General features: G+C 23.2%; 4 protein-coding genes across 4 annotated transcripts; 2 read left to right on the top strand and 2 right to left on the bottom strand. All coding sequences in view use genetic code 6, as the record gives it.

Moving 5' to 3' along the window:
- Positions 1-48: 48 nt before the first annotated feature.
- TTHERM_00006400 (PAS domain S-box protein) lies at positions 49-8,214 on the top strand (the record flags this gene model as incomplete). Its single annotated transcript, XM_001008121.2, has 8 exons — positions 49-2,256; positions 2,741-3,104; positions 3,301-3,531; positions 3,640-4,274; positions 4,561-5,188; positions 5,252-5,389; positions 5,803-6,965; positions 7,093-8,214. The coding sequence occupies 8 exons, from the start codon at positions 49-51 to the stop codon at positions 8,212-8,214; spliced, it is 6,489 nt and encodes a 2,162-aa protein (XP_001008121.2).
- A 1,047-nt stretch (positions 8,215-9,261) lies between these two features.
- On the bottom strand, positions 9,262-9,852 carry TTHERM_00006390 (EF hand protein; the record flags this gene model as incomplete). The annotated part of the gene is made up of 1 exon (XM_001008120.1): positions 9,262-9,852. One exon carries the CDS (start codon positions 9,850-9,852, stop codon positions 9,262-9,264), a length of 591 nt encoding a protein of 196 aa, XP_001008120.1.
- A 729-nt stretch (positions 9,853-10,581) lies between these two features.
- Positions 10,582-14,159, bottom strand: TTHERM_00006380 (START domain protein; the record flags this gene model as incomplete). Its single annotated transcript, XM_001008119.1, has 2 exons — positions 10,582-13,600; positions 13,690-14,159. The coding sequence occupies 2 exons, from the start codon at positions 14,157-14,159 to the stop codon at positions 10,582-10,584; spliced, it is 3,489 nt and encodes a 1,162-aa protein (XP_001008119.1).
- Positions 14,160-20,230: 6,071 nt separating this feature from the next.
- Positions 20,231-21,610, top strand: TTHERM_00006360 (kinase domain protein; the record flags this gene model as incomplete). The annotated part of the gene is made up of 1 exon (XM_001008117.1): positions 20,231-21,610. One exon carries the CDS (start codon positions 20,231-20,233, stop codon positions 21,608-21,610), a length of 1,380 nt encoding a protein of 459 aa, XP_001008117.1.
- Between the last annotated feature and the right edge of the window lie 3,478 nt (positions 21,611-25,088).

Here is a 25,088-nt window from a genome sequence, read left to right as displayed (position 1 = left end):
TTAACACTAGAAATTTAAATTATATTTACATTGATTCAAAAAAAAGCTATGCAGTTATTACTCATTTAGTTGTTAATTAAGCTTTTTTCAAGAAATTATTGTCAAATTAATTAGACTAACTAGTATCGCCGACTGTATAAACAGAAAAAAATCTTAGTTTTAAACTTAATTATTAAAGAAATAAAAAGGCAGCATTTAGAAATAGTTTTAAGTAGGAAATTCAGCAATACTAAAAGCAGGAAATTAGAAATTTCTGTGTAAATTGAACTGAATAAAGACCTTTTAAATTAAAGTTACAAGAAGGTTTTTTTATTGATAATGAGCTCCACAATTTCTTATAAAGATGACATTTTAGGAGGATTAATGTAAACTGGAAATGGCGATAATAACAAAAGTAAATTGGGAAGATAAAGATTAAAATAGATGTAAAAATCTTTAATGTAAGTACATTTTGAAACAGTTATTATCCTGCTTCGACTGAAAACTAATTCTTATGAGAAATCGCTATTTTTATTTATTATTCTTACTTTTACGATGTCGATTACCAACATTAATAATTATTTGATTCTAATTAAAGCATAGTATCCTAACATTAGTCAATCTTCAGCAACATTTTCTTTAATGGGTAGCTTAAAATATTTAGATGTAGCGTAATTAATTGGCTTTGCTGGATCCTCTTCCATGCTTATAGCCATAGGTGCCTCTATTTACATGATAATTATGACTTTTTTATATGGCTTTTGCTATGTAGAAAAATTTTTAAATCCAAAAATAAAGCCAAGAAAATATTTCTATGGGAGATGGTTTGTCAATATGGCTAATTATTTTTAACAGATATTATTTTTCCCTTTTAATGTAATATTTCTCAGCTTCATTACTTGCAGTTAAGAAAATTTAGAAGGGGAATCACAAAATTGCAGTTTCAATACAGATTAGAGTAGTTATTATACTATTGTTTTCTCTTTCTCTTTAGTTGGCATTATTCTTTCTGTGCTTAATGAGTGGTGGTTGCAAGTATACTTCTACAATATGAAGTTATACAAGAAAGATGCAATAAGTGTTGAAAAAGAGCCACAATTTCTCCTTGAAGTGAGTGTTTGTAGATTTATATTAGTAATATTTACTACTATAAGAGCTACTCAAAGCTAGGCTTACTTCGTCTTATTTTTGCTCATTCAAACTTTGGCTTTTATTTACTTATATATTCGCTATAACTTTACTCAAGCTAGCTTTACCTACGCCAATAACAATTTAAGAACAGCCTATGAATTGAGCTTTAATTATTTTTTATCATAGCAAATAGCTTTTGTTGTTGATGAAATTATGCGATTTTCCAACACATTTAAAGATAAAAATGAAAAATTTTTGCTATTTTTCTTTGCTATGAATATTTTAATAGCATGTCTAAACTATAAATTAAGAGAAGCTTTCTTGAGATATATTCTAGTACAGTAAATTGACTTCAAAAGGTTAAGTTCATCTTAACTATTTCATAAAATTTCTCTTTTTTAGCGCTTAAATTCTGCAGCAAGTTCAAATATATATTATGATTCTATTTACAAAGGTATAATATGTTAGCATTTAGATAATCCTTGCCCACATCCTAACGAAAATGAGACATGTTTTTGCAAACAAAAGATAATTTACGATCCTAAAAAGCGAAAAGATACATCGATTGATAAAATATTCTTGACATAGAACAATTCAATCTTTACAAAATTCTTAATTAAATCCTGGCATGAAACTCATTTATACTTAAACCCTCAACATTACATAAATTACTTATATTACGCTGAATTTTTGTACTTTAAGATGAAAAACATTTCACTTGCTTTGAAAAATCTAGCAATCTTAGAAAACAAATATCTAACTCCTGTTCAAAAATTTAGACTCTACAGATTACAACACGTTATTTTAAAGCATAACCGTAAAAGAAACCATGATTCTTACAGACTAAATTAAAGCGATAAAGATAACAGAAATAAGTTAGAGGTTGAATCTGTTATTCCTATTGAGGAAAAAATTTCATAAATCTAGTCAGGAATCAAGTTCATCATCAAAAATAATATTAGATTTTGGGCATATTTGGAAAAAGCGAACATAAATTTAAATGAAATTAACAAATTTGCAAAGTTTTCTTAAAGTTAATTAGATCTTTTGAAGAAATTTTGGAAGCAATCCATGTATTATCTGGATTACAGAAAAAAATGGAGATTTTATTATTGTTGGTATTATTTGTACATCTTGAACAAAAAGGTATTCACTTTTATTAAATCATTTAACAATAACGAAAAGAAAAGGAAAAAAAGAGTTATGATAAAAATAAAAAAATATATTCAAAGCATTTAAAATAAAATTTAAAACAAATAAATTACCTTTTTTTATAGAAAATAAATGGTCATAATTGTTTGTTTCTTAAAAATAATTAAATGATTCTTACACTAAAGAAATAAATTTTTTATAAAATAAAAATGGTGGACTGATTTAAATTGAAATTCAATGAAAACTTTTTTCAAATTTAATTAAAAAAAAAATTAAAGATTAAAAATTATCGCTTGTTGATATTTAAAATGAATAAAGTTTTCCAATCAAATAAAATCATAATTTTTTTGCAATCAAATATAAATTCAAATAAAGAAGTGATGTCCCAAAATACTTAAATCACTGTTTTAATAATATTTCACTTTCATCAACTTTAAGCCACACATTAAATTATTTAAATTAATTTAATTTTTTTTAGATTAAAGTCTCTATGCTTGAAAGATTTTCAGGAATCAATAATATTAATGAAAATGAAGTATTTTCTGAAGAACTTGTAATGGATAATATGGATGATGACATACACTCAGTCCAATCTAATTTAAAACCAGATGAAATGGAAAAAATATACATCAAGAAAGTAGAGATGGCTTTTGACAAGAAGAGCGTTATTTTTCATGTAAATCATGAATATAAAGGCTTGATACTTAAAGTTAATAGAGCTCTCTATCATGGATTCGGTTACACCTCATTAGATCTAGTTGGCAAAGTCTATATCACTCAACTTATGCCAAGGATATACTAAAATATTCATCCTTTAGTTATGAAAAATTTTGTTTAGACAGGTAATATTTAGTTAAATTTATTTCTTTAAAATTACAAAATAAAGTCTTTAAAATTTGATTAACTATACTTAATAGTTTTTTCATATATTAAAAATTTTTTAAAATGATTATTAAAGATATTTTATATTTTTTCTAAAAGTAAAAGCATAATTCAAAATTTTGTAATTTATTTGATTAATATTTTTAATTAATTTAGGTAAAACTAAAACACTTTACTCTTAAAGAAAGATATTTTGCTTGAATAAAGCAGGTTACTTGTTTGCTGCTTGGAAATTTGTTAAATAATATGTAACTACTAATAGTAGGTGTGAGTATGTAGCATTAATAAGACCTATAGTACCTCCAGCAGGAATTAAAATTTATTACATCATTTTAAATGAAGAATGGGATATTGACTCTATGTCTGAAGGACTTTATGAAAGCTTTGGTAAAAATATTTATTTTAAATTATCAAATTTTACTTCCTTTAAATAAAATAAAGTTTAATTAAACCTTTTATAAATTTAATTATAATTGTTAAATATAAAATTAAAAGGTATAAGTGCTCAGCAATATCAGAATGCTACAGCTAAGTTATTATTAAATTTACTGATTTTATCGCCAAAGTTGATTAGATTCACTAAATTTGCTAAATATTTGACTGAATAAGATTATAAATTATTTTAAAATAGAGATAATGAAAGGCGTAAATTAACAGCATAACAACCTTAAGTAAGAAATTTAAATTCTAGGATAAGTATACTTGCAAAATTAAGGAGAGAATAGCAGAATTAATATTTAAATTAGGATAGTAATGGATTTAATTCTGCCATAGATAGCTCTTATCTTGAAAGTGGAGAATCTACTCCTCAAAGTAACAAGCCTAATGGTCCTTCTAATTAAAATAACAATTTAAAACCATTAAGTACTTTTAATTAAATGTATAGCTTAAATGCAAATTAGAATAATAATGGTGCTGAAGAATAGTAACTTATAGATGATAAAGAGTAACCATCCAAAAATAATAAAGCAGAAAAAGAATCTCCAGTTTAATAAAAGTAATAACTTCTAGCAAGTAACACAATGCAAAACTCCTCTAATGTACTTAATCCTAATATGTAAGGAACTAGAAAGCTTATAAAAAAACGTACTCTCATCATAAGCACAGACAATAATAATGATGATAAAAAAGTAACTTAATAAAAATTATAAATTAATTTTTCATTTCAATTTAAAAATAATTTATTTTACAAAGACCAACTAATTTTCGTTTAAAAATTTTTAACAGTTTTAAACATAAAAAAAAAAATTTCAATAAATCTAAAATTAAAAACTTTAAAAAATATTTTCACAAACTAAAAATTTAATTAAAGATATTGAATAGAAAAAATTTAGATTTTTCAGTTTAAAATATTTATTTATAAATAAATTATTATTATTTCTTTAAGCATTTAATTTAAAAAATTTATAATAAAAGGATTAAGGAAAACAGCTACAAAAAGAATACACCAAAGATTCGCTTAATGTTGATACCCCTTCTAGAGAAAGAAGAAATTCTCATATTGAAATGCTAGAATAATTGACATATGGGCAGAGCCAGTTCTTTTAAACTAACTATGTTAAGGAAGAGATAATGAAAAAAAAGTAATCAATTGTGTAATCGAAATAATCTGATAGCTTAATTGAATCAGAAGAGCAAAAAGAATCTGAAAAATCTGATTATGAAGATGAAAGTGAAGAAAATTTTAATCAAGATGATGAAGTCAACGATTTTATAAAGTTAGATAATCTTGAAAAGGGAGAGTAAATCAGTTTTCGTATTAGAATTCCCAAAAATTTGCAAGATATGCTGATAGAATATCCTTAGCTTTTGAGTTCTAATACTATTAGAAGGCCTTCAAGGGTTGATTAAACTGTTCTTTCTAATTTAAAAATAACTAAAGGTATTTCATCCACATAAAAATTTGGTGAAATGCAAACAAATACAATAGAATCTCGTGATAAATAAATATATGGAATTTTAAAAGATCTGATTTTGAAATATCATAAAAAGAAGTCAATCAAAGAATACAATGGTACATGTACTGCTTCATTTAAAAAATATGGTATTATTTATTTTAAAAATAATTTAGATAAAAATTAACTAATTGATTATTTATTTTATTCAGGAAAATAAAAGGTGATTATCATGAAGTTGATTAAATTTGAAGAATGTATCAAAAAATAAAAAGTTACGAAGCATTTGAATAAGCAAAGTTCAGGATCTGATAAAGATGTTGGTAAAAAACTTTAGTCTATGATTTCAGGTAAAGTTAAATTTTCATTTATATTTCTCTAGTTTTATATTTAATTAAATTTGCAGACTTATTTAAAAACAATAAATCATTTTTATTTCATTTATTAAATAAATAAATAAATTGGTGTAAGGATTTGATTTCAAATATATAAAAATAAATTCAAGCCACTAACTAATCTTGCAATAAACAAAATTATTATTAAAGATAATTTAGTTACAAGAATTTTAATATTAAAAAAATAAATTTATTTGGATTCAAAATATTTCTTTTTAAAAGTTTTTTTTCATTAAAATGAAAAAGAAAAACTATTTTAAAATGTGAATATTTATTTATAAATATTAAAGATTTAAAAATGAGAAATTAAGTTTGAAATATTTTGTTTTATTTGATTTAATATTTAAAAATTATTTGTATGTTTTTAGGTTAATTCCATGAATTTGGAAAGCAATAAAGCATTACAGACGGAAATCAAAAGGCAAATAATTTTATTAGCATGAGAAGTGAAGTGTCAGATGGACAATAGAGTGTAACAACGAATACTTTTGTAAATTAAAATAGGTTCTAATATAAGCATGGTGACTAAATAAATTCAGATACAGAGGAATATGGAGGACCTGCTTTACCTCAAAAAGAAGAAGAGGAAGAAATAAATTTAGGTAAAACAAATGGAATGGGCTATCAATTAAAAATCATAAGTGAAGCTGAAGAAAACGGAGTTATGTCTGAAAGGACTTTGAAAACTTTCCACAAAGACTTTATTAATAGGCAAGGAGCTAAAAATATCAGTTTGAATTAAAATGACAACATTTATATCAAAGAGGATAATCATAAACCAAACAAAAATATCTAAACGATATAAAATATGAAAATGTTTGTCAGACTCTTCTTTTTAATTCTTATAGCTCTCAATGCCTTTACTTTTTTCTATGGACCTAATTAACAATTTCCTGTTTTGCGTAAGCAAAGTAATAAAGTCTTCCAAGCTGAAAATGTTTTATTGTCCGCCCTTCAAGCTTACAATCTCCTTTTAGATTAGATTATGGTGAATCAGAACTAATATGATCTAACTAATAACTAATTCTGGAATCAAAAAACATATCAATCTTAAATAAGCTATTAATTGAAAAATGAAACGGATTATTTCTACAATATAAATTCAGACACAAATTATAAGGAGACTTTTTATGATAAATCTATAACCCCTTATAATAAATACATAAAGCCTCTTTTCACAGGTAACAATGTCCCAACTGATTTGAAATCACAAACATACACTCTAGATATATATGACCTCTTTTCTTAAGTGATATTTTCCCTTTAAACAGTTTAAGACACTCTGCCTTCTGACATAACTTTAACATTACCTCCAGTCACATTCTTTAGGCAAAATATATTCCCTAATTTATACAATGGATTAAGATCTACTTAAAACAACCTTGTTGATAACCTAAAATAAACAACTGACTCAGTCTATTACTTCCTCATAATTATCATTTTAGTTGAATCTATTTTGCTTGTTTCTTCCTTTATAGTTCTTTTCTATTTAATCTACGTTATTTGCAACGCTTTTAAATCTGTTATTGAGGTAAACAAACAATTATTTCTTAAATTAGTTTGAATAAAAATGAAAAAATAAATAAATAATTAATTAAAAATTAAAAAATATAATTTGTCATTTTATTTAATATAATTTTTAATTAATTACTCAATAGGTATTTCCTAAGATATCTTAAAGGGATTTAACGAAAATTAAAAATTACAATATTAATTTGAATTAAAACTTTACTTACATTTTGGAAAAAGATGACTTGCTTTCGGGAACTCACGCAATATATCAAAATAAATAAAATGGAATAAATGGGCTAGGTAGAATTGGCAGTGAATACGATGGAACAGAAAATGGGTAAATAGCAAGAAAATAATCTATCAACTATGACTTAGAAGAGCCAAACGATGGAAATGAAAATGTAGGCAAAAAATCAAAGAATATTGAAGATGGAGGTTTTTTATCAGAATTAAAAGTGAATATTTTTGTACTTTTTGGAATTTTCGTTGTTTTAGTGGCAATCTTTAGTACAATTTTCCTTTTTCTAATTTTACAGAGTACAACTAACCTTCAAAAGATTATAGATAATGGTCGTATTTTTATCGATATTTTTGGAGATGATATAGTTGTTATGATAGCAATTAAAGAAAAAAAATTAGATATCAATAATTACAATAACTCTTTTAAGCAGGTGATTTAAGCTTAGTTAGATGCATATAACTAGAGAAATCTCTAGCCAACAGTTGAAAATCTTTCTTTCTTTACATTCGATGATGTTTTTAATTAAATATTTTACGACGATCCATGCGAAATATTTTCTGAGTAAGTAATCTAGGACGGTGCTAATCAAAGTGAATGTAAAGTTGTGGCATAAGGAAGTATAGCAAAAGGAGTTGCTTCTTTTAATTCGTTTTACAAAAATGCTGTATATAACTATATAAGTAATACTCCTGGATATGAAAAACTTGATAACTCTGTTATATTTGATTACGATAGAGGAATATATTTTGTTGAAATATTTTATTTATATCTGCTTTAGATTTGGGGTAGCAATTCAGACAGCTATTTATAAGGCCAGCTTACAATAATTATCATTTATGTTTCTGGAATGTTTACATTGCTATTAATAATCTACCTAATTGTTACTGAGAAGTTACTAATAGGAAGATTCAACAAAGAATACTCTTATTTTAGAACTATTTATAATATGTACATGCCTGACATTATTATTTTGAAGGAAAAAAGAATAAAGTTTTATCTAGTAAAGCACCACATTTTAAATAAATGAAAACAAATAAAAATTGTTAAATCAATTCTTAAATAAAAATATATCAAAAAAGAAATAATAATTTTATGTCAATTTATCATTACATTGTTTTTTATGTAATTAAATTTAAAATAAGCTTGATCAATCTTTCATTTTAAAGTCTTTAAATAATCTTAATAATTTAATGTGATTCTTAAAATTTAAAAATTGAGAAAAGAGGAAATAAATCAATCAATTGCAATTCTTCACTAAATTCAAAATTAAAAAAAATGAATTTAAATAAATATGTATAAAAAAACAATTGCAGTTTTTGATTCAAATAACCTAATAACTAACAAATTTTATTCAAAATAATATCCATAAAAAGATAAAAATCTTATTATAGCTTCCTTAGTTAATAAATGATTTGGTAAGTTATAAATATTTTATTGCTAGTAATAAGAATGCTATTTATGTTAAGATAATACTTATTAAATATATCTTAGTATCCACATTAAATTTTATTTATTTTCCACATAAATTTAATAAAGAATGAATTATTATCATTTTATAGCTTGTGTAGTTAATAAATGATTTTCTAAGTTATAAATATGTTTTATTGTTAGTAAAAAGAATGTTGCTTTTGTTAATGTCATATTTATTAAATATATGTTAGCAAAATATTAAATAAAAATATCAATTTTAAATTTTATTCATTTTCCACTTAAATTTAATAAAGAGTTAATTATTTTTTTAATTATTTTAAAGTAAAAATAATTAATTCATTTTCCTAAACACTATGAAATAATTATAATTCCTTAAAAGAAAAAAACATTTAATTTAAAATTATTTTCTCATTTAAAATATTAAAATTCAAAAATTAATACTAACTTCTTAAGATTATAATAATTTAATTTGTTTTAGAATTATAAAGAATATTAATTAGGTTTGAGAAAAGTAACAAAAAATATGAATTTTAAAGATAAATAAGATACTTTTTTTAAAAATAAAAATGCTAAATTTATTAAAATAAAATTGTATTTTTTTTATTATTTATTTAGTTAGCTTGAATTTAAAAACATTTTTAACTCATTTTCTTTTTTCTTCATTTAAATCTCTTGAGAGAATTTTAATAAATTATTCTTTAGTTACTACAGGATCTTCATCATTCTTTTTATCACCCTTGTTTGCTTCGTCGCTGTCAGAATAATCTAAATTTTTATTGGCACCTTTAATAAGCTAGAGAATCTGCTAATCTGTCATATTTTCTTCTAGATCATAGACTACTTTCTTTAAGCTTTCCATAGTAATTACACCTTTTTATTTGTCTACAAAGAGATTATATGCTTTTTGTATATCTTCTTAAGAATCTTTTTAGTTCATTTTAACCATCATAATGTTTAAGAATTCTTAAAAGTCAATTCTTTGAGTATCATATTGCTTTTCACCTTTACCTAACTCCTTAATGAGCTTAACTATTTCTTCTTTAGTTGGATCGAATCCTAATGCACGCAATACAACCTTTAAATTTTTTGCTTCAATTGTTCCTGAACCTGTGATATCAAAAAAATCGAAAGCCTTTTTAATTTCATTCTTCTAAGTTTCATTCAAAACTTAGTCATTATTCATCATTTACTTTTTCTTTACTTCTTATCCTTAAGTGGCAGCATTCTTCGACATTTTTAACCTATTTTTTATCTTTTAGAAAGCAGAATATTTATTTTTTTACTAAATTACTTATTTTTAATTTTTGATTCAAAAAATACACAAAAATTCGTTCCTCAAAATTATAAAACTTGTTTATGCGCTATTTAACAAATTGAAACCAAAGGTTAATTCATTATAATATATTTATAAAAATTTAAATTTTGATATTTTTTAAATAATTGATGATGATGGCAAACGCAAAAAAATACAAAAAAAATCAAATAAGTAATATTTCAATTTTTTTTTTTTATATTTAATAAAATAAAAATATTATTTAATGATTTTATTTCATTATAACTAGCATGATCAATTTATTTTTTTTAATCTTTAATACAATAAACATTTAAAAAAATATTTTATGATTTTATTTCATTTTAACTTGACTGATTTTTTTTAAATGATTGCTGCTTGGTCGATAAAAAATAGACTTTAAAAATCATAAAAGATAACATCAATTTTACTAAATGAAGTTTTATTGGAATACAGTATAATTTATATAATATGAAAATTAATTTTAAGAATTTTTTATATATTTATTAATGTTAGAAGATAGTTTGAAATTTAATCAAGACTATCAATTTTAATTTATAAAATATCTTTTAAAAGTATTTGTTGAATATATATATTAATGTGTGTTATAAATTTTTATCATGATATTTTAATATATTTCCTTTTTAATTAGTAGTTAATATAAAGTAAATTTCATTTCTTTTTTTGCTTTCTATGATCAAGCACTCCTTTTTTCATGGACTCAATCCACTTTGCAGGAGCTCTGGCTGCCAAGAAATTCACAATATACTTAGGTATTTGTCCCTTTATATCACTTTAGGTTATTATAGTTAAATGACAATGATTTTTACCTTCTTTCACTGGTCTGATGATGTAAGCAGCTATGTTTGAGATAGCTCTAATATTACCTTTAATTTCAGGCATAGATGGATGAGTCGTACTGAAGAAAACGATTGTTATTTCACCTTTTAATGGGTAATCTCTTCTTACTGCTCTCTTCTATAAGAAATCTCTTTTAGTAACTCCAAACCCAGGATCTATGTAAAAGTATATAATATCTTCGAATTCTCCAAGTTACTCTATAACTGAAAACCCTAAGGTTACCTTATCCCATTTTTTACGGTTGTTCTCATAATATATTTATTCAAACACTTCATCTTATGAGCACTCAGAAACAAATGCTTCAGCTCTCACCATAACACTTGGGTTATTTGGTATTGATTTTTTATAAATTGATATCTTATCCTTGTTTATTACCTTTTCCCAGCACTTGTCTGGGTCTTCATCATCAAGTACTTTTAGTTTTATGAGTTTTTCTTCAATTTCTACATCAACTTTCTGTTAAGAATTATTCTTTTTTACTTAAGAAGATGTGAGCATTGAAATAACTACTCTATCTACTTATTCATGGTCATCTTTAGCATAAATACCACTATTTTCTATATCTAAGTGTATGGCACCTAAATGGTGTCCCTCACCCTTTTCTTAAGCAAAAACCCTTTATAGATTACTATTTGTTCCTTTAGAAGATGAGAAATCTTTCTTGTTTGATTCAAATTCTTAGAGCTAATTTTAGCCTAAGTGCACAATTTAGTTTTTTCCATGATTTTCATTGTGAATGACTTTCAAATTTTTGCTTTAAGATAATGAATTTCTCTAAGATGGTGATTTTAGTATTTATTACTCTTCATGATTTTGGTGAAGTTCGTTTCCTAAAATACTTTTTTAACTGTTTCTTGGCTCGCCGAAATTGGAGCAAAAGCTTGATTTAGGAGCATGCTCTACATGAAAATGGGTATCTTTTTTATGATCCTAATTATCAGATCCTTTGATATGATTTATATGAACAACTTCGTCATTTTGAAGCTAATTAATCTGGCTAATATCAATTACTACTTAATTGTCTTACTTAATGTTATTATTATCAACAAAAGATTCTTTTATTTGGTTTTAGTGAGTTGATATTGAATCAAAACTGTTCATTTTAAGAAAAACATCTCCTCTTTTATTCCTGACAAAGCTTTGAGAAGGGCTATTTTCAACTTAATGGAGATTTTCATGGATGATGTGCTTAATGCGAATGTCTTTATTTTGGTTAAGCATTTAGTTATCAAATTTAAGTTCTTAAATAGCAGCTTAAAGATCTTCTTCATCCATAATTAAACTCATGTTACTCATTCTTCCTGTCTTATTCGTTTGTTGAGAATTTCTGCTTGGTTAATATTTCTTTTAATAGACAAGCTACACATTCTTTTTGAAATGCTTATTATTATCCTCTCCATGAGATAAATAATTAGCAGGATCATTTACTTGGCTTTCTTACTTTGACTCTGTTTTGCTGGTATCTTTTTCTCCAATTTCTTAGTCTTCATTGTTTTAGTTGTAATCGTTTATTGATTTAACAAAATTACTTAAGGATTTTTTTGAGTTGGACTTTTGGTTTTGTTCTTATTGGCAATTTTATTATTAAATTTCATTAGAAGAAACAGCTTGGCTTGCAAACTGATTTTCATCAATTCCATTATTTGATAAAAACTTTTATGGGATATATCCGTCGTTTGCCTTTTTGTTGGCATTTTAGTCTTTCAAAAATTATTAATACTGCAAATCTAACAACGCAAGGTTTTTTTGATTGTGGCGTGTCCCGTTTTAGTTATCAACTTAGTCTTCTTCATAAAGAACATCATCTGAATGTTGAAAATTTGTAATCAAAAAAGTATTGTTTTATTTTTTCTCTTCTCTAACTTAATTACCTTCTGCTTGGTTTTCTATTTATTCGTTTTACTTTTCTCCTGCCATTTTTTCAAAGAGCAAAACTTTAGGCTTATCATTTTGCAAATATTTTTATCTGCCAAATTAAGACTAAAAGTGTTCAAGTGCGAATTTAGAATTAAAGCTTGTGAAATCTTCCTCCTATTACTTTTATTAAGAAGCCATATTTATTAAATCAATTAACCTCTATTTGTTAGTATTGGTATGAAAATGATTTGGATTGGGTTGAATCTGTGAATTGTTGTTCGAGACTGATTGAATATTTGATTACTAATTCTAACTAGCAGACTTGTTATTGTTAGAAGGCTCTCTGTTTTCTTAAGCATCCTATGACTTACTTTCATCTTACTATGCTTAATTTTTAGAGTGAGAAAGACTATTTTTATTTAACTCTGATTTTTACTAGTTTTGAATTTCTATTTAATCCTCTTTGAGAATGTCTTAAGCTATTTGATCTTCTAATATTTCTTTCAACTGTTATAATTCTACTTCTTTGTAAATGTTTTCAAGAAACTCCTACTCAATTCCTTCTTAAAAATGCTATTATTGAGCAAATTTCTCACGAAGGTTCAATATAGGGGCTGTCATAAGGAGCAGATTTATTTTTGATTCAAGCTTTTTTTGCTTTTCATTTAAGCTTCTCATATTTACTCCCATCAGCTTAGATAAAGGGCGTAAAAAATTGAAAGAAATTCTAGCTATTTCTTTCTCAACTTACTCCTATGCTTCAATGGGCATTTAAGCATATTTTTAGCTATCTTTTATCCAGTGCTTTACCATCCAGTACATTTCTAAGCAAGCTAGCATGAATTTGTCCTTTTTTAGTAATTTTAAGAGCTTCTTCTATATTTTAATTGTCTGCTTTTTTTCTAACTTCTAAAACTTCTAGCTATAAAGGATTAGCATTTTACAATCAGACATAAGAAGTATCAAGGTCATCCTAAAATATTTAAAAGGGGAATGTATTATTTTAACATCTCAAAATTATTTGTTCTTTTTTATGATTAAAATAATTATTATAAATTATACCTTAATTCTTCTGAATCTTACACTTGAGATTGCAAATCCATCAAATAAGAAACGTAAGCAGCAAATTTAATGACATGTAAATCAATGTTCATTAATTTTTTCTTCCTCAGGGCATTTTCTTTAATCCTTTTACCAGCGTAACTTCCTAAAAACGCTCCTAAAATTCCTCCGATTACAACTCCTAATATATTTAAACCTGCTGCAAGTCCTATGACTCCAAGTATAGCAGTGCCTAGCAATCCTCCTAGAGCACGCTTATCAGATAAATTGGTTTGTAGCATTCTTCTCTTAATTAACTTGAAAATGTCTTACTCCTTTGCAAGTTAATCTTGATAAAGCTATGCATCTTCTAAATTATGTAGAAGCTTCTCAATAGATTATGTGTTTTTTTTCAAAGATTTAATTTTATCAGAGTTATTTTTTTGGCTATTTATAGTTTGATTATTATCCGAAATCTCTTATCTACTCATTAATTTATCTAAAAGATATAGTCTAGAGAGTGTTGTGCTATTGAGCTTGAGAAGAAAGATGGAGAGTTTTAATTATTATTTTAAAAATTTGAAAAATGTATTTGTGCTTAAGAATATTATTAATTATTTTCTTTCTTTCTTATTTTAAGCTTTAATAATATTATTAAAAGCAGATTAGTAATATTAAATGACGATCAAATTTTCATTTGAATTAATGAATTGATAATTGATTCTTAATAAATCATCATAAATAACAAACTTCTTTATTTATTCATTTATAATATTATTTATTAGTTTTATCTATTAATGAATGAATGAATTCTAGAGTTTTTCTTCTTTTGTAATATTGAAACTTCGTTAATCTATTAGCATATAAATACAATTTTAAGTTTCCCTTAATCTGATAAAAAATTCCCATAAATTCTTAACAGTTAGCATTCTATCTATTGATGTTATCAGGGCTAATCTGAATTTATATTTATCATTTTTTTAGGTGTTTAAAATGAAAAATTTAAAAGAATGTTTTAATAATTTTGATATCAAAAAAGAAAAATAATAAGGATGTTTAGAATTACTTTATTCTTTTAATTTTAAAATTAATTGAATGGTTTATTACAAAATATTATTTATATTTTCTCAATAAATAATTACATCAATATCAGTAATCACTCTAATATTCATAAAATATCTTCTCTCATCAAATTAAGTTAAATACCTACTTTGTATTTTTAGTTAATAAAAAAACTTAGTATGAAACCCAAATTTAGTTATTGTTTAATCAAATTAATCTCTTAAACATTTTTCTGCAATAGCCATTTTAAGGTTGAGTTTGAATTTAAAAAAATACAAAATTAATATTTTTTAAGTTTACATTTATTAATTTTTAACTTTAAATGGCATTTACTTTAAAATTTTTTATTTTTTTTCAACTGATTAAAAAAAAATATTTTAATAAAAAAAATAATAATTTTTCATTTAAAATATTGATCGATTCTTCCTTCATATTCATATTGATTTTTGAAGATTAGTTTGTTTAATTTAGTACTTTTGAATACTGCAAAACCATTCATAAATATTAACTTGTTACAATAATAAAGTAGTTTCTATTACTGTAAATTTGTTTTACTCTTTATTTTTTCATGAGATTTTACTAAAATTATTTAAAATATGAATTGTAAGCTTTTAAAAACCTAATGAAATATTTGTAAACTGAATTGTTAATTTTACAAAGAAAAGGAAAACTTCTAGTTAGTTTTATTTAGATATAAAAAGCGATCAGCTATTCTAAAGGTTTCTCTTAATTTATAAGTTGTTTTTTATTTAAAAATAAGTAAATATATATTTTATTACTTATAATTTAGAAATTTCGCTCTTAATTTCAATTCAATTTTAAAAAAAAAAATATCTTTTAATATCAATAGAAATAAGAAAAAAATATGAGAATTTACTTATTTTCATAAAATTTGTGTGGAAAATAAACTAATTAATTAAAGTAAAGTGATTTGATTAATATCAGTTTACATTTTTTTTCTAAAGTATACTTATAGACCTACAATTTGATGAATTTCTTTTTATTTTTTAAATTAAGAAAAAGATTAATCTAGAAAAATGTTAAAAAGGAAGTAGTTGTATTAATCTTATTAAGTGAATATTTTTCTCTTTTGAATTTAACTTGTCTTAAGTTGATCTGAAAAGAGTTAATTTTAAAATTGTTAAAAGTGTAAATTAAATTTGTTTATATTACTTTTTTTAAAGAAAAAAATATTGATTATTTTCCACTGAAGTATTTCTTCGAAGTTAAAGAACTTAATCAAAAATTCTGTCTTAATTTTAGTTACTAATTAATTTGATGAAATCAGAAAAGGATTTCTTTAAAAGCAATCTTCGAGCTATCGAAATATATCAATATTTATTTTAATCAGTAAGCACCATAACAAAAAAAGCAACAAATATTTATTTTGTAATAAAAAAACTAAAATAAATTTTAATGAAAGCATTCTTAAAATTGCCTTCTGCCTTTTATTAAAGATAAAAAATATTTTATTGATCTATTTTGTTAGTAGTGAGATTAACATTATAGAAAGAAATATTTTCAATAATTAATAATATTAATACATGATCTATTTAATATTCAAGTTGTATTCACTAATATTTTTATGATAAATCAAATAATTAAGGTTAATATTGCAAAAAAAATTGTTTTTATAAAATACTTTGAGATAGATTACATTTTAAAATATGCATTAAAATTACATTTGACTTAAGCTTGGCTAAAATTTCATTGAAATATTTTTAAATTTAAGAAATCATAATTTGAAATTTTAATAAGAAAGACATTATTTAGTTAGTTAGTTTTGGTTACTTTATTTTTATGTAAATGAAATTCTATTATGATTATTTCTACTAGTAAACTAGTCATCAAATATCTTATTAATGCATTATTAAGCAATTTTTATATACAGCCACATAAATTGAGAGTAATATATATGTATAATGTAAAAGATTGATGGTTTTCTTTTTTTGATATCGTATTTTAGAATTTTCAAATAGACATTTAAATAGATAGGCTGGGTTTTTTTTCACTAAAAATATTATTTACTCATAAAAAAGAAAATAAATTGTAATTTTAATTAGATTCTTAGATAAATTATTAATGAAAATAAATCTGTTATTTAGTTTTTATTAAGTAATATAAATAAAATTATAGTGTAGTATTTATTACATTTTTATTCATAAAATCCTATTTCTCAATAATATTTTCTTCACTTTTTTAAGTTTTGATTGTATAAATGATCATTATTATCAACGTCATAATTATTTGGAATAAATTTTTTATAAAATAAAAATGAAACTTAGCTAAATTTTGTTAAGCATTAAAATCAATCATAAATTTACTTTCTTTATATTTTGGTATTTACTTCTCATAACTTTCGATATTTAGTTCTTATCTTACACTTAAAATAAATACTAATTAATTAATTAGATCTTACTTAATAAAAAGCTTCTCTGATTACTTAATTTATTTTTTAAATTGTAAGCTAAAAATAAATATGAGGTATTAAATTAACATACATACATTCATTATTAATCTACTTTAAAAAAACTCAAATAATTAAAATCATTAAGTCTAAAACAAAAGAAAATACGTTTCATACTGTAAATTAATTAGATTATATTAATTGATAAATGAATAATTGAAGGGTTGATTTATTTTTCCTCTTAGCTTAACATTGAATTATTATTTTATTACCATAAGTATAGATAAGAAGACATCAACTATGGTTTTGTTATGATTATAATTTCTAAAAGAATAACTTTAATCAATAATTGATAACTTGATTTACATTAAAAAAAAGCAACTTGTAAAAATAAGTTAATTTCAAAAAATTTCAAGATATTTGTTTACTTATTTTTCTTGATGGATGTGACTAAATATTTGATTAAACCTTTCTAATATTTTTTCATTAATGTATAAATTAAATTATTTAATCAATTTATTTATAGATAATATTTGAGTGCAAATAGACCTAAATTTATTCTTTAAAAAAAAAAAGATTTGTTTATTGAATTAGAAAACTAATGAGTATCTTAAATTGACCTATCTTTATGTTTCATCACCTTGAAAATTATTTAATTGATTAAATAGATATTGTTGTTATTTATTAATTTCATTTTAAATATTGTAAATTTAATTTTGATAACTTTAATGTTGATAAAGAACATTAGCCACTAGGCGGAGATCCCACTGAAGAAAAACTTATAAATTAATTAATTCCACATAATAGTAAACAAAATTAAAAAGAGAGTATTTTGATGAAGGTTAATAAAATTATTTAATTCAATGACAACTAATCTAAAAAAGTAATTAAGGTTGATTTTAATATACAAAAAAGTACAATTTTTCTATTTAATTACTAAAAAAACTGTAAGAAATAATTTGTATTTTTCAAGCTTATAATAAAAGAACAAACATAATTTTAAAAATAGTAAAATTAAAATTAAGTTGAAGATTTTTAAAGAAAGGAGAGTTTTTAAAGCAGAATAAATGAGTAAAGATAAATCTGATTTAAAGATGACGCTGATTTAGCTTTGCGTAATATTTTTTAATTTATTTTTAAGTATTTTAATAAAAATTACCAAAATTTTTTGCAAAATTGATGTATCAAACAAAGTAATAAGAAAAAAAGATTATTTGATTTAAAAAATTTATGATGTTTGTTTTTGTGTTTTATTTAAATTTTGAATTATTATAGTTGATTAATTAGTATTTCACGATATTATTTGTTTTATACACAAATTTAATCAGATTAGATAAAAAACGCTAGTATTGCTGTTAGTTCAAAAATCTGGCTAACTACTTTGATTTTTAAATGCAATTAGAAATAAATTTAAAATATATTTTAGAGTATTCTGTCAAATTTTGTTTTTCTGATCGAAATTGGAGCTGAATTACTCCCTTTGCATCATCTAAGTATTCCTTGTGAAAGTTTATTTTTGGAATAGAGAAATACAGCCAGCTTTGATGGTTTAATAAAGTAAAGAAGAAGTTTTAGAAAATCAATTATTGTTTTTCGTGTAATTAAATGAATATCAGGTTTTAAAAATTTTTTGAATTTCTTCTAATTTACCTGATTTTTTTATTTGTTATCAAAAGCAAAAACAAAGCAAATCTAAAAAATAAAAAGAAGATGAAAAGCAATAATATGATTTTAGCGGAACTTAGACATAACAGCTATTAATATAAAATTAAGAGGAACCATTTTAATATATTCTTAAATTAAAATAGATATTTAAATAATAAAAAGGTGGGGCGGGTTGATTTATAATAATAAGGGGAAGCTGAGCATACAGGCTGGCTGGATGTCTTTCTGTTTCTCTGTCTGGCTGTTTTACTTTTTAAAAAATAATGTTGGAATTTAAACTCAAGTTATTAAGTAAAAAAAGCATTAAATAAATGGCAAAGATGAAATATAAAAGATAATATTTCTTATACAATAAATAAATTAATTAATAAATCTGCCAGTATTAAAATACTGCATAGAAATATTATACTTTGACTAGTTTAAATGAGGAAAAAAATCAATCCAATTTTTTAATTTTGAATGTAATTTATTTTTATGATTTTTCTTATACTGATTTCTGATAATTACGAGCAAATAATATTTTTTACTATTTATTTTTTGTTAATATTAATTGATTTTGTTAATTAATTCCTTTCTTCCTAACTCTTATTTCACCCACCATAAATAGTTAGTTACATATAAATATAAATGAATTGCTTATTAATATTATGGACAAATCAAAAATAAACAAATAATCAATCAATTAATCAAGCAAATTAATTAATCAATTAAAAAATTCAAATAGATCTAATTATCTATGCTAAAGAGAATTCCTACCTCTACTTAAAACACCACTTCAAAGCAATTCTTATAATTTATAATTGATTCAAACAATATCAAATTTCTTTTCCCAAAAAGAAAATAAATAAACAAATAAACAAATATCATCACAAAATACAAAAAACTTCAAGAGCTAAGCTTTTTACAGACACAGTTTTACTCTCTACTTTGGTTTGATTGCCATCTATCTTGATTGAATTTGAAAGGCTGGCTGTTTAGGATAAAATATTTTGCTGAAATAAAAAATATCAAAAAAATAAAATCGGTTTAAGTATTTTTCGAGAAAAAATTAGTTAGTAAATCAATCAGTCAGTGCTTTAAAAAATTTTTACTTTTTAAATTAACTGAAAAATCCCTTGATTTATTTTACCTTAAAAAAGTATTTTCTAAAAGTAAAATAATAAAAAATATTATAATAGATAAAAATACAAAAATCAACAAAGAAATTTTATCGACAACAACCTAAAGAATTTACTCCAGTAAAATATCCAAAAAACATTCCTCCGCTCTACTTTCTTTCTTTATTTATTTATTTATTTGTTTGCCTTCTGTCTTGTTTATTTATTTGCTTATCACTTGATTTGATTTGACTTTGATTTATTTGCTTGAATTTCTAATTAAAAAAATCAAATTCATAATAACAAATATTGATTGATTAAATTGAATTGAATGGGAGTATTCAAAAAAAGATAACTTCATTCATTAAACAATTAAAGCAAATCTTCTTCAGTAGAAACTGGAAATTATTGCCACTCTCCTAAATGCAAGCGTTTGCAGAAAGAGCACTCCATTTTGGTTAAAATGAATCATCCTAATATAGTTAAATGTGACATTCAGTTCTATCAAAATGAAGAGAGGTGCTGTATCCGACTTGAGTAAGCTGACTGTGATTTTTTAGAATATTTGACTCATTTCTTTTAAAATCGTACTAAGGCTTTTTTTAGAACACAAGTTTCTTTATTGAGAAATATAGCCTCGGCGATTGACTATCTTCATCAAAAAAATTATGTCCACAATGACATTAAATTGGAAAACTGTCTTTTGTTTGTTTAGGCTGATAAAACAAGTATTTACCAGTAATCAAAAAGTAAAACAAATACTTTTGATTCTAAGCCTCAAATCAATACTGAAGACTAAATGTCGCGTTCAACAACTCAATCAGAAACTTATAGCGAATTAACAAATAAATAATAATCTGGAGGAGATATTTCATCTTCCTGTTCATTATCTGACTAATCTGCTCGCAGGAAAGACTCGACTAACTCAGATGGGTCTAAAAAGTAGTCAAAAAAGACCTCTTCAAAAAAGGGTCGACTCATTTTGAAACTAGCTGATTTTGAATTCTCTTGTGTGGATGAGCAATGTTAAACAATCGATTACTTGAAAAGCTGGAAATTGCGTAACAGAAAATACATGAGCCCAGAAATGCTAGATATTTGCTATCTTTTGGAAACAACCTCTTAAACTACTCATGAAATTGAAAAAGAAGGCTAAATCCCTAATAATGCTCTTTCTTTATCTTCAATATTAAACAGCAACTTCAAAAGAGCTTGCTCTTTATACTGTGATGAACCCTAAAAATCAGTAACATCAGTTAATGGAGAAGAGGAAATTAGTGATAGTCAGATGACTATTTCAACAGATGTAACTGTTGGAAGCAATCTGACTAATAATGAGCAATAACAAATAATAACTTCTCAAGAGAAAATGTAGAATCTTGTAAAAAATATCAGCATGAAAGCGAATGATATCTTTTGCTATGGCATTTTGTGCTTTTCTTCAATTTTTGGAGTTTATCCCTTCTAAAAAGAGCCCTCCAAGCAAGATCCAATTTATAACTTGATTGTTGAAGATCGTCTAAATGAATTTTGGAATCTTTTTGAAAGTAGAATCAAAGATATGTTAGCCTAAGGTCTTCAACTAGAGTAATTAAATTTACTCAAAGACCTTTTGTAAAGGCTTTTATAATATAATCCACAAAACAGGCCTAACAGCTAACAAATATTGAATCATCCATATTTTACAGAAAAAATCTAATAAACTTAATGAGCGTATCTATCTATCTCACTATGACTTAGATTTCAATTAAAATTGTTAAATACATACAACAAATTAAATTGAGAAAGAAAACAAAGATATGTAATAGATAAAAAGATAAATATTTAGATAGCTAAATAGGATATGAAAAATATTAAGAAATATTTGATTACAGTTTCAATCCTGCGTCTCTTGTGGATACTAACAAAATTAAAATCTTAAAAAGACTTGAATTTTGTTCGATTAATCAATCACTTTTTTGATGATTGATTAATTAATTATTATTATCGAATTATTTATTAATAATAGTACAATAGCAAAATCTAGATCTATTACTTTCTTTCAAGCTTTCTCCATCAATTTATACCAATCTATTAAGAATCAATGAACTCTCTATTTTGCCTGAAATTTATCAAATATTTTTAATAAAATATGTATAATAACCAAATTAATCACTTACTAAATTTCTCTATTTTCTCCTTCAACATAAATAATAATTGCTTAAAAGAAATGCATCAACGCTACCCTTTACATACTTTACATACATACATAATTAATTAATTAAGTTGACTAGCCTTGTAAAGGATTTAAAAACAATAAACTAAATAAATTTGAAAGTAGTAAAAAAATAAACTCGGCATCAGTCTCATTCACTCACTTACTCACATAATTAATTAATACTTATAAGCAAAAAATTTTATCAATCTTAACAATTTCTAATTTTATATAAATTTATCAAGATATCTATCTCTCTATCTATCTATCTAGCTAGAGACTTAAAGCCAAAATCATTGACCAAAACAAGCATATAAATAAATAAATTACCACTCTTTTCATAAAATAAAAACAAAATAAAGCAAGAATATTTTACTAAATTATTTATCATTTTTTAGCAAGCATTACTATACCAAAATTTTACTAAACAAACAAATATCCAACAAATAAGAAAAAATACGCTTTTCTTATTATTAAACATAAATAGCAATTTATCGATTGATCGATCTTTCTATTTTTGTAAGCAAAAGCTAATAAAAATACAATAATAAAATTAAATTAAATATTTTCATTTTTATACACAAACAATAATGATATTTTTATATTAAAAGAGTTCAAACTAAATGAATCATTTTTACTAAATATTTTATATTCAAACCCAAAATAATACTAAATTAAACTAACACGTACCTACATATTATTTATTATTCTGTATGACCTTTTTTTGATATAAAAATTACCAAAATTTGTTTGCTCAGCTTAAAAATATACAAAAATTGTCATTTTTTAAAGTATTTCTCTTGTAGATAAAATGAATAAAAAGTAAAAAGTAGAAAATAAATTATGAAATTTTTGAGACATTATTATAAAAATACTGGGCGATGAATATATAGCATATTTATTATAAAATAAATATATAAATTAAATTTATAGATTTATTTCTATGTTTATTCTAGAACTGACTTATCGACTTATTTCTAAAATAATACTTTAAAGCAAAAATATGTTACCAATGCACGTATTCAAAGTAAATCAAATTGCTATAAAGATAATTCACTATGCATTTATATCTTTGTGTTATATTTAATAGCAAAAATACCTTTCTAACTGAATTTAATTTAGCTAGCCAAACAGTCGTTCAGTAAAGTAAATAAGTAAGTTTTTCGCTCACTCACTAACTGAATCAGTCAATCAATCACTAACCAATCAGTTAATAAACAAAAATATTAATAACATAATACTGCTGAATGTATTTTAACATATTTTTTATTTGTTTAGAGTTGATTATCTCTTATGAGAGATTAGAGCTATTTTAAATAAAATTTCATATATTTCTAATTAGTTTGTGGCTTTCCCAATTTTTAGCAGAACAACTATAAAAATATTTAAAAAATTCGTATTATTAGATATATCTATTATATATATCTCACCTATAATTTCTCATTTTTTGATTGACTGGTTGATTGATTGATCTAAATTAAGTTAGAGAAAAAAAATCTATTTTTAATTATCAAAAAATAAAAAATTCTTACAATCTTAATTTTCCATCAAAAAAACAAGCAAAATAAGAATAATCAAAAGTAAATTTTTACTGCCTATCTAATAAATAAGTAATTAAATCTAATGTAGTGTAATTTATTTTAATATTTTTTGTTTACCCTTTTCCATAAAACTAAATAAATATAAAATTCTTTCTTTTTTATTCCATATAAACTCATAGATAAATAAAAACACACATTTATTTATTCATTCATTCACGCACATTTTTTTTATGATCTTGAAAGTCAGATATCCATAAAAATTATAATTTTCCTATTAAAGAAAGAAAAAGTAAATTATTCTCTTAAGCTCAAATCTTTTTTTTGTTCTTCCTATTCTCAATTTGCTTATTTTAAATAGAAAACTCAATGCGAATATAAATATTTAAATTTTTTAGATTCGTTTAAAAAATTTGTAACACAGCAGTTATTAGATTATCAGGAATTATATCCACAAAAATCCTTCCTACTTAGTAACACATTTAATATAAACAGAAATTAAAAAAATGGTTGCTAGTAACTATAGCTTATGCTTAGATACTAAATTTGCTTAAAAGAAATGGAGCTATTTATTTTTATATATTAACTTTTAAAAGGAAAGTATTGATTTCACTGTAAATATATTAACTTTTACCAGCATTTTTAGGCTAGCTGATAAATTAATAATTTTTTATTTTTTGAACGCCAAAGTTATCAAAATGAAAAATATTTTTATAAAATAGATACTGTTTATATAAATTCAGTTATAAATCTTAGTCTATTTAGAATTTGCATTGAATAATCCCTCATTTTTAAAATAGAAAAATTAGATTTTTTAAATAAAAATATTCATTTGATAAAAATTTACTCATTGTGTTACCAAATATTTTTAAAAAAAGTAAATAATTTAACAAAAACAAGTGAATAAAATGGAATAATAAAACACTGTGTTTATCATTGTTTAATAAATAAATCTTGAGGTTTTTGAAAGCTTAAAACCTTTTAACACAAATGAAAAATGGAAGAAATACAATTTTTAAAAATCTACATATTAAGTAAGTTTTTGAAAGTGATTAAAAAATATTAGGAAAAGAAGGGGTTTAAAAGAAGAAAAATGAATGTTTAATTTACACTCTAAAAATAAATAGTGTGTAGACTAACAAATTAGTTTGTTTTTAAAATCCGATATTATTTACTTTAGAAATGTTATAGACTTTACATGTATGGATATTATTTAATCATTTATTTATCTATATAATTTTATTTATTTATTTAAAAAATTTCTATTTCTTTTTAGTTTTAGTCTTCAAACAGACAAACTAAATAACTAAATTAATTATAAAAATAAAGAAAAGCAAGCTGGTTCTTTTCTTGAAAATTAATAATTCAAAATGAAATAATGTTATTAAATATTGAATTTGGCAAATTATCTTATGAATATAAGTAAAAATAATGACCCTTTTTTAAATCTGTCTTCA

The sequence above is a fragment of the Tetrahymena thermophila genome, assembly GCF_000189635.1.
Source record: "Tetrahymena thermophila SB210 genomic scaffold scf_8254803, whole genome shotgun sequence".
NCBI classification, from domain to species: Eukaryota; Ciliophora; class Oligohymenophorea; order Hymenostomatida; family Tetrahymenidae; genus Tetrahymena; species Tetrahymena thermophila.
The sequence above is the reverse complement of the archived record's forward strand: the minus strand, read 5'-3'. Positions and strand labels throughout refer to the sequence as shown.